At 35.3% G+C, this 10,934-nt stretch overlaps 2 protein-coding genes across 2 annotated transcripts; one reads left to right on the top strand and one right to left on the bottom strand.

Moving 5' to 3' along the window:
- The first annotated feature begins 328 nt into the window (after positions 1–328).
- LOC107912372 (UDP-glucuronic acid decarboxylase 2) lies at positions 329–4,243 on the top strand. The gene is made up of 7 exons (XM_016840513.2): positions 329–1,117; positions 1,244–1,391; positions 1,932–2,011; positions 2,176–2,259; positions 2,343–2,417; positions 3,340–3,432; positions 3,598–4,243. Exons 1-7 carry the CDS (start codon positions 503–505, stop codon positions 3,829–3,831), a joined length of 1,329 nt encoding a protein of 442 aa, XP_016696002.1. The 5' UTR covers positions 329–502; the 3' UTR covers positions 3,832–4,243.
- Positions 4,244–5,899: 1,656 nt separating this feature from the next.
- LOC107912371 (caffeoylshikimate esterase) lies at positions 5,900–9,538 on the bottom strand. Its single transcript, XM_016840512.2, has 8 exons — positions 8,810–9,538; positions 8,605–8,695; positions 8,348–8,380; positions 7,119–7,265; positions 6,908–7,038; positions 6,681–6,818; positions 6,496–6,594; positions 5,900–6,413 (listed from the first exon to the last, which is right to left on the bottom strand). The coding sequence occupies exons 1-8, from the start codon at positions 8,837–8,839 to the stop codon at positions 6,039–6,041; spliced, it is 1,044 nt and encodes a 347-aa protein (XP_016696001.1). The 5' UTR covers positions 8,840–9,538; the 3' UTR covers positions 5,900–6,038.
- Positions 9,539–10,934: the final 1,396 nt, after the last annotated feature.

Below are 10,934 nucleotides of genomic sequence, written 5' to 3'. Positions count from 1 at the left end.
TATACTTGGATTAGGATAAAATAATGAATGAAATCTTTAATTAGCATGAATATTATTGTTTTATTTTGAAACTAATAAAATTATATTTTTTTTATTTTTTATTTTGAAGTAAATAAAATTATTTTCTTAAAATTTAGTATATATCAAAGAAATTCAATTTTAATATGTCGCGTCGGATTAAAACCCATGAAATTCAATTTATTTTTCCATCACAATAATTTACTTTTCAAACCAAAAAAACAAAAAAAAGAAATCATCAAAGGGATACTTTTGTCATATCAACTTTTCCCAATCCCTTTATTTATATTTAATCTCCTTTTATTCTTACATCTCCCCCCTTCCCTTCCCCTCCCCTCCCCTCCCCTCGTCCCCGTTCCACTCTCATCACCTCTGCCTCAACACGTTGGGGACTCAGGCTCGCGGCGCTTCAGTGAATTCTTTTGAATTTCTCCTTTTTATTTGATCTTATAGTTTTTTGTTTAGTTTTTGAAGCCGAAGAGGGATGGGATCGGAGCTCATATACAGAGGCCATGAGACTCAGCTTGCTTCAGATTCCTATTCACCTAAACCGGTTAAACCATGGGCCTCTGTCACGCGCGCGGTCCGGTACATGCTCCGGGAGCAGCGCCTCCTCTTTGTGCTCGTCGGCATTGCCGTAGCTACTCTGGTCTTCACCGTCTTCCCGGCCTCGCGTGCTGCGCACGGCCCCCACCTCCACTCCACCACCCCGCTCCTCGATTCTATCCCCTACTTCCCCATCGAGACCCAAAACAAGTTCTCCTATGCACACCGGCTCGGGTTCGGGTCGGGCAATCCAACCGGTAAGATTCCGTTGGGGCTGAAGCGGAAGGGGTTGAGAATCGTCGTAACGGGTGGAGCTGGGTTCGTGGGGTCGCACCTCGTGGACCGTCTGATAGCGAGAGGAGACAGCGTGATCGTGGTCGATAATTTCTTCACCGGAAGGAAGGAGAACGTCATGCACCATTTCGGGAACCCCAACTTCGAGCTTATCCGCCACGACGTCGTTGAACCTTTACTCTTGGAAGTTGACCAGATCTACCATCTCGCTTGTCCTGCTTCTCCAGTCCATTACAAATTTAACCCCGTCAAAACTATCATATCCTTTTTATCATTTAATTTTAATCAATAATTTATTACTTTACAAAATCCTTTATGTTTTTGCATTATTTGTTTATGGTTTATACTTGGCTTTTTTTCCCCTTAATTCGAATGTGTTTTTTACAAGACAAATGTGGTGGGAACACTGAACATGTTAGGGCTGGCAAAAAGAGTTGGTGCCAGGTTCTTATTAACCAGTACCAGTGAAGTATATGGAGATCCTCTACAACATCCTCAGAAAGAAACTTACTGGGGCAACGTTAATCCCATCGGTTAGTTTTTTTTTATCCCTTTTTGACTGTAGTACCATTAAATCTGCGGTCGGGTTGGAACTGAGAGTCGGGTTTACTATACACATTTGTTGTCTTATATTTTTGGGCAATTTTTTTTAGATCTTGTCGAACATTTCACGCGAAACCCGTGATTAATGGTAGTATGCCCAACATATTTTACTTTTTATCCTACCACACAATTACACGTTTTGCATATCTAATATCACATCACTTTACACAAAAAATGTTTTTTTTTTGGGGGTTTTGGAACGGCGAGAAAAAAAAAAGCAACTTTTTCTTTTTGGATCGGTGAGAAATGAAAACCGACAACATGGGAGTGGTGCTGAGGTTGTGACTGTAAATTTGGATTCTGAGTTTGGAGTTTAGTGTCAAATTAGATTTGTTTGGTGTTGTGTTTGTTGTTGTTTTGGCGTTTGTCTCTGCTTAAATTCTGGAAAAGCTTTTTTGAATTATTTGCATTTTAGAGTCTATTTTTTTGGAGCCCCACCAAATAAATATTTTTTGAATGTACGACGACAGGTGTCCGAAGCTGCTACGATGAGGGAAAGCGTACTGCCGAGACGTTGACAATGGACTATCACAGAGGGGCCGGAGTTGAGGTTAGTTAACCTACATTTTGCATTTATTAAGAGCAATTACTGTACTACTCCACAATTCGCAGATTAGATAATTTATTTTTTCCGACATAGCACCAAACTTTTAAATTACTAGTGGATTGCATGATCTCTATTATTGGAGTAATTCATAAAATTTGGTGTTTCAGGTTAGGATCGCCAGAATTTTCAATACTTACGGACCTCGTATGTGCATCGATGATGGTCGTGTTGTTAGCAACTTTGTTGCTCAGGTACTCTTTCGTTTTTCTAGAAAAGACATTGCTCGATTGGTCGAATCAAGATGTTTATGTTGATAATTAAATAATGAATGCAGGCTTTAAGGAAGGAGCCTTTGACTGTGTATGGTGATGGGAAGCAGACAAGGAGTTTCCAATATGTTTCTGATCTGGTAATTGATGTTTAATTATTGTTTTGGTTGGAAATATTTTGCCTTCTTTATATATTATAATGTTGGTGGTATGGCACTAGTTTACTTTTCCATATTAGTATTTATTTATTTAACCTATATGTTTCTTAGCTGGTATAAATCTGCAATCTCAAGTGAAAAACTGGAAAACTAGGCCCTGCACATGGTTTCAAAAGTACATGTTGACATTACATGGTAAAAAAAAGGAGAGTTTAAGATAAGATATTTGAGGATGGGAAATGTTACCTTGCTCCTGAATTTTTCATTTAGGGAGTGTAAAAACCATTTGAGGAAAACATACACCATGTGACTTGTACCAAATTCAAGTCCCTTGTGGACCAGCAAATTTTATTTGTTCCACAGTTTGGTTTGAAGCATGCTTCATTGTCTTTTCATTTTCAATGGAACTTTTAGTTCTTTGGAGCCTATATTGAATGAATCGTACTTGCATGAAATGTTGGTATCGCCCTGCTTCCTTTAACGGCATCTTGAGTGACAATATTGAGAATTTTTTATTTTCTTTACTGCATTATTTTATATGTTTGGTCAGCAGTTTAGAATAACTTTGGTATTGGAACTTTGCATCTTGGGTGTACTATGTTTTCTTATTTGGGGTAGGCTTTTTCCTCGTGTAGCTGTATCTGTGGGCCTGGGGGTGTATGCTCAAATTTTTTTTTTGTCTAATATCAACACTGTCCTCCCTCTGGGGTATATGTTATAGATCTGAACTGTTCTCTGCTGTGGGTCCGGCATTATTTGGTTAAAATTGGGACCAAAATGGTTAATTTACTTCGGCTTGAAAGCTGGACCAGAACTTGTTTTGTACACTTATGGCCACATGCTTTTGTACTTGTTTTGGATCCTTGAAATTTCATGTCTGTAAAAATAATTTGGGTTGAAACAGGTGGAGGGTCTCATGCGTTTAATGGAAGGAGAACATGTTGGACCTTTTAATCTTGGAAACCCGGGCGAATTCACCATGCTTGAGCTTGCTGAGGTAAGAACAATATTCACTACATTCTGTGGAAGCTTGGAAAAACTAATAACAAATGTGTTGCTGATAAAGACGATGGTCGGATATTTAGTTACGAGCTTCAATGTGGCATGAAATGAATACTGTGTTATACAGTACTGAGAATTCTCCATGTGTATTACATTATAGGTGGTACAAGAAACAATAGACCCAAATGCGAAGATAGAGTTCAGGCCGAACACAGAAGATGACCCACACAAGAGGAAGCCTGATATCTCAAGAGCCAAAGAGTTACTTGGTTGGCAACCCAAGGTCTCCCTCCGAAAGGGTCTCCCTCTAATGGTTTCGGACTTCCGACAACGTATCTTTGGTGATCACAAGGTCGGCAGCACCACCACCACCACCAACGACTCGTCATCTTAAGATGGCCTATATACTCTTCTCAGAGACACAGCGATAAAAAGATATAATGGTTAAGAGGAAAAGAGCTTCTCCTAGTCTTTTCCCTATTGAAACAATTATTATTATAGTGTATCTTTATGATAGATGTGGGATGGAGTTTTTTATTTTTTATTTTTGACATTTATTTGCTTGCCATCTTTGTAGCTTTAATGTTTCTTGTCCCTTTTTAAGAGTTTTAGTTTTACTGTGAGCTTTCCGGATCTAAAAAGGTTGATAGTTCCCCCCATTTTAGTGCTAGTGCAAGGTGCTTGCTTATGTTTAGAATCTGCCGGAAGAAGATGAATATGGAAGATGATTTGCCTGACAATATTTTAGGTCTAATCCTTTCCCAATAAATAATAAATCTCCCGGACATCGACTCTGGCTTTTATGACTCCTTGCACACGAGTTTATGTGGATCTAAGCAAGTGCTTCTGTTGGGCTAATGCTAGAGTTAACAAAGTACTTCTCTTTTCACAATAAATTGCCCTAAGATCCTTTCGCTTTGCTTCAAATATATTAAAGTTAGTCGAAAGAGAGAAAATTTAAGGCACTAAATAAAGCAGAAGCAAAATTCAAAATACAATAAAGAACAAATCAAATAGAAAAGTCACAAGAAAATTGAGCACGATCTTAAATATATTCAATAACTTTGAATGAAATAATTATAAATAAGGGGAAATGTTTCTATTTATAGTTGAGTTTCCTTAGATCCAATAATACAATTTAAATTATAATGATAATCGAGATCAAAACTTATCTACAAGATAAGAGTTTAAAAGATTTAAATTTTATATAATCTTATCCTTTAAGATTTACAAATATTCACCATAGTAACTCTAGTTTTATTAAAGTATGTCACTGGGCCACCAAGAAGTCTCTATAAGACATTTTGTATGCATTCCATATGGACTTTTATTTGCAATTTGTGACACAAGATTAAACTTGGATCTACAACTAGTAGTTTTAACCTTCTCTTTTCACCCTAAAATTGTCCCAAAAAAATTCATGAATTAAGGGCTGCTTTAGTAGTGGTTTGGAAATGTGAATTGGAAAGATGTTTTTGAAAGGTAAAATTTTATTATCAACTTTGTATTTTGTGTAAATTGTGAATTTAATATTTTATTATCAAATTTAGTATTGGTATTTTTCGAATTTTGAAAATTTGAATTATGTGCAAAATTATAGATTTAATCCATGTTTACTAATTGGATCATTCTTAGTATCTATATTTTTTGAATTTCAAAATTTTAGTTTTCATGTCGTTAAACTTATTAATTGATTTTTTGTGAGTAATATGTGAAAATAATAGATATAGCATTACACGTGCGATAATATATCAAGTTTTAAAAATAACAAAACTTAACTTCATGGATTTAATAGTTATCATTTGGTTAGGACTAAAATTTTCAAATTCTAAAATTATAAGGACTGAAAATGACCAAATTAAAGTACATGTACTAAATTCACAACTTACCCAAAATACAAGGTCTAATAGTAGAATTTGACTTTTTTGAAAAGTGCTATAAACTAGTGTTATTTAACATTTCAAGCTCTTAGGATTGTTATAAAAGAAATATTGTGAAATTTTAGGATTAATTCATTTTAGGTATGATGTTGTAAAGGGATAAGTATTAAAATTATACATAAATTTTGGTTCAATGTGCAATACTATACATGAATTTTGATTTTGTATAATTTTATGCATAAAATTTTTCTTTGATCCAATTCTTGCAAACCAATAGCAACATTTCAACTTAGCATCATTTTGCGTTTATATACTATATACACAAACAATTATATTAATTCAATATAAAAATAAATAGATTTATTTATTTAAATGTGTACAATTGAATCAAAATTAAAGTTTAATGTATATATTTAAACCACACAACCAAAGTTTCATAGCAAAATTACACATTGAAACAAAATTAACGTGTGTTGTAAATAATAAATAAATTAATTTAAATGATATCCAAATTCATTAATGTTATAATACATTAAATTATAATTTTATATTGGAATTGTCCCAAAGAAACCGAATTAATTATAATTTAAAATTTAAATCATATATAGCAATATAATCAGTACTTGTACAACTTTCTTTTTTTTTTTTATTCCTTTAATTCCCCCTTTCAAATATTTTGCAATATTCAGAGACAACGTTTAGTTAACTTGATACGATCAGCCTACATTGCCGAGTGAGGCCGTGCGCGTGGTCCCTTCAAACCACACAAATATCTCCCGTTTGCTTGTGTTCCGCCACTGGCCGTTGCCATCGAAATCACTATATTATCACTGCATTCTTCCGAACCTTGATCGAAAGGACCCAGACTTTGGTCTAAAGTTACAGCATTGCAGCGCTTGTCAAGCCAACCTATGATATCCGCGAACACCATTTCCACGTTCTCATCGGGCTCTCCGGCTGTCAAGCCATGCCACATCCCCGGATATAAATTTATGGTTTTGTCAGTGCTTCTCGCTTTCTCGTACAGTGCCTTGCTTACTTCAGGGTCTGTCACTGTATCTGCTTCCCCATGCAACACAAAGAAGGGGAGTCTCACCTGCCAACCAACCATTAGTAACATGGATCTTTCATAATTCAGACACATAATCGCGGGGGGGGGGGGGTTGAAGATTTTTAACCTCATTCAAACCATTTTCAACGCTCATGCTGGTTCTGAGCACTTCCAACGCTGTTTTCAGTCTAGGTTTGTCTTGGTATATCAGCTTATTGTTCCTTACCTGCAGCAATATACCATACATATAAATGAACTCAAGAGGACAACTCCAAGGCTTAACAACAAAAAAACTGGAGTATACGCTCTCACCGCTTCACGTTTAACAGGGTCTTTGAATCCTGAGTCAATTACATCTTTTGAGGGTACTATCTTCCATCTAGGTATAACTTGTTCCATTTTAGTCAATATATTTATCACCACCGGATGTGGCTTCAGTTTCTCTGATATCTATCAAGAATTTTTTCCAAGTACGATTAGAACTGCTGAAAAACAAACAAAATATCATGATTCTTAATAAGGTTAATAGTAGCTGCTACCTTGCACATGGGTGCAACAAGAACAGCACCATTCCAAAAGGAAGGGTCCTTTCTATGAAGCAGTAGGGCCACTGCACCACCCATTGACTCTCCATATAAAAATCTGCTCTTTCCCCTGTATTCTTCCTGAGCTGGAAAACCATGGCGGCAGATCTTTGGTGTTGAATGAAATTGATTAAGGATTAATTTGGTGGTGGGAAACAGTACATACCACAGATAGATTTGAAAAATTCGCTGCAGTCATTAACAATGTTATCGAACTTTTTAATATAACATCGATCACCCTTGGACTTGCCATGGCCTTCGTAATCAATCCCAAACACCGCATATCCAGCATTGGCTAGCCTGGTTCCACATTCTGTACTTAAAATTCATTCAATCAACCCCACCACTCCAAATTGGAAAATATAATACAACATTTACTAATAACTTCAATGCATTCAATCAAATTATGGCTACGCTGATTCCTTTCCTACCCAACTAATGGAATCAAGCAATAAAGCAAACATAATTTACTTGAGCTTCCACTAAATTTTGAGCAGCTAAAACATTTTAAAACTACAAAATTATCCCCAACAATATTTTTTTCAATTCAAGTAACATCATACACTCCACCACTTAATATATTTTAATATAAAGTGTTATATATAATTCGGAAAAATATGATTATTTGTCACATTTCATTAAACAATAAGTCTTCGATGTGATAAATGATCATTTGGAACTTTCACAAGTCATCAATATTTAAAGAAAACTGTAGTCATCATGCACTAATAAATAACATCATTTTTGTTAAAGTCCCTATATTCTAAGATTTATTTATTTATTTATTTATTAAATTTAAGATCATTACAATATCATTTTCTTATTTCAAAAAATATATAATATTCAAAATTGACCTAAATTTTAAAATCTAAAAAATAAAAAAAAAATAAAATACAGAGACATGAAGCATAAAAAAAGTTAATAATATTTTAACCTATATTTATTAAAAACTGGGCTGCTTTGTTATTATAATATGAAGAGGATAAAATGATGGGTTTATTAGGCTTTGGGTAATTAAAAGAAAATCCTTGAGAATATGATACGATAAAAAAGGTTTTGTGACATTGCTTTAGGTTAGAGATAGAGCTAGAATGGTGGCAAAGGAAGATGAGTGGCAGACCATACGTAATGGCCAGCTTATTCCTTTTGTCTCATTAAACCCAATAATTCCTAAACTCAAATATTAATAATATATATAACTGATGAAATCATCTCTCTTTCTTATTTTGCGTGCAAGGATATAATATTGGAGGACCTGAGTAAACATCCAACCTGGTTTGGTTTTAAGTTCTCATCTCCATCAAACTATGGAACTTAAGTTCAAATCCAAGGGGAACTTAATCCCTAACCAATTTGATGCTAGCAAGTTGGCATTTTCGACATTATTTTTATTACCTTTCATGAATCCACTGCACTCCATGCCATAACCTGCAACTCACATATATAAAAATCATATCTATTTATAAATCTTTAATATAGAATATAAAATTAAAAGGGGAGCATCCAACCCGATTCTGAAAATTTCAATGAAAAAACTGATTTACCCGCATTGAAACTCAGTTTTCAAAGACGAAGTCGCCCCTGTAGAGTTTGAGCGGGTTGGAAGCTGTTGGTTTCCATCCCCTAGTAATTGAAAAAGAGAGAGAGGGTACCATGGCAAAGGAAAACAAGAGCCTTTGTAGGAGAGAAAGGTAACCATCTGCAGGTGAAAAGCAAAGCTCCTCTTGAGTTCTTTATTTGCTCCTACATTCACCACATTCATAAACAGTTTAAATCAATCTGAACCTTCTTAACCAAAATATTTAGCATTCATAAACTGCAAAATAAATAAACACGGATGAAGAAAAACCCTTTTACCTCCTTATATTCAACTGTCATATTGTTCATCAAAACAGGGGGAGAAAAAGACGAAACGGAATATTACCACTCTTTCCTGTAGTGTCTATCTTTTTCTTCACAAAGATGTTTTTTTTTTAATAATTAACGTATCACTAAGATATTAAAACATTGAGAACAACACAAACTCACAAAGAGAAGACAACAGAAGAAGAAGAAGAAGAAGAAGAAGAAGAGAGACGGGTGAACGGAGAAGTTAACTAGGAAGAAAGAATTGAGTTTGGAGAGGTACTGAATAAGACGTGCGTGTGTGTGTAGATATTAATAGGAGAAAGCAGAAGACAACAGGAAGGAGAGCAAGCACACGCAAAGATTATAAGAAAGAGGCGGAGAAGGAAAGGGACGCTGTGGGGGGTAGAGGCAACTATACTTATCTATTGTTGGTTTCGAGACTATATAAAGCTTCTTTTCTTTTCTTTTTCTGATTAGGAAAGTTTTAAAAGAGAAAAAAAAAAGGTTGTGATATGGAAGAGATAGCTTTTGTGGATATATATTCAGGGTGAGCCCATATCAGACGGGTGGAGTGGAGCCGAGAGGGGGGAGGGTTATTCGCTTATGTCTAATTTCTAGCGAGTAGGGGTAACTAGTTCGCTCGCTCCCGCCCACCACAGCCACCGCCTCAGCTACCATTTTCCTCTCTTGTTTTTCCCTATTTCCAATCTCTCACTAATCCCTATATAACTCTCACACAGCTTTTTCCTTTCGTTTTGCATGTATTTATGTTTTACAACAAAAAAGAAACATTGTGAACTTGTGATGCATAAAATAAAATAAAAATTATAGATAACACATTATCATTTTAAAATAATAAATGATAAAAGGTTAAATTCTAACATTAAACTGTGTTGTCTTTGTATTTTACTCTGGTCATTTTCAATCTATGTATTTTTAAAATTTTTAAAAGGGTAAATTATACCAACAATCATTCAATTTTGATCTCAATGGCAAAACAATTACTCAACTTTCAAAAAATAACAAATTCGTCACTAACATTATCGAAAAATGACAAATCAGTCATTCATTAACATTTTCTATTATAGGTCTAACGGAACAGGTGACGTGACAGTCAGCTAGCTGACATGGCCAATTAACTTGCCACGTTGGACATTTTCCTATCATCCCTCTCACTCACCACCATGAACAACAAAAAATAGAAAGAGAAAAGGGGGGCTTTTTCACCATTTTTCTTCATCCTTCACAGCTCTCTTACCACCATCCTCAACGTTGGTCACCTCTACAAGCTCACTATCATTTAATCACCACACTGACATCACTCACTGTCACTCCATTGACAAGACCCCTAAACATTTTAGACCCATTAAATCTCAACCAATAATAAAAATACCAAATAGCAAGCATCCAAAATCAAACCAGCAAAAAAAAAAAAGAACAAGAAACCTAAATTGGCCTGCATCAAAAGAGATAACTTAAAAAAACTAAAGAAGAAAGAGAATCAAAAGAGAAGAAACCCACGCCCATTTTGGGTTTTACAGGTTGGAGAACTCAAGCCACCAGTTAGATTATCCGGGCAGTCAAGAGTCATGGTTGGTCGAAGAAAAGCTGTGGTCAGAATATGGTGGTGATCCGACAATGGACATCGGAGATCTGTTGAAGCCTTGTTCGAAGCTTTGAGGTCTTAATATTGGGATTTTGAAGGCCTATTGGGAAACTTGGAGTGAGTTTTAAGAATAGGAAAAGAGGAGTCATTTGGTGATGACGATTGATCAAAGGCCATGAACGGCGACAACTAGGGTTAAGAAAAAAAAAAGAAAAGAATAAGAGAGGAGAATAAGAGAAGAAAAAAATGAATAGAGATTCAACGAAGTCACTTGGGGCATAAAGATTCAAAGAGACAACAGTGAACTAGGTGGTGGCTCCACCTTGGAGGAACAAAATGGCTGTAGCTAAGGTATCGGAGCCGGTTAAATGCCGTGTCACTTTTTTGTTACCTCTGTCATGAAAAATGATTAGTAGAACTGATTTGTTATTTCTTAAAAGTTGAGTGATTATTTTGTCATTGAGATTAAAGTTGAGTGACTATTGGTGTAATTTACCTTTTTTAAAATTACAATCTCGCCAAACCATA

This window comes from Gossypium hirsutum, chromosome D11 (genome assembly GCF_007990345.1).
Source record: "Gossypium hirsutum isolate 1008001.06 chromosome D11, Gossypium_hirsutum_v2.1, whole genome shotgun sequence".
NCBI classification, from domain to species: domain Eukaryota; kingdom Viridiplantae; phylum Streptophyta; class Magnoliopsida; order Malvales; family Malvaceae; genus Gossypium; species Gossypium hirsutum.
The sequence above is the reverse complement of the archived record's forward strand: the minus strand, read 5'-3'. Positions and strand labels throughout refer to the sequence as shown.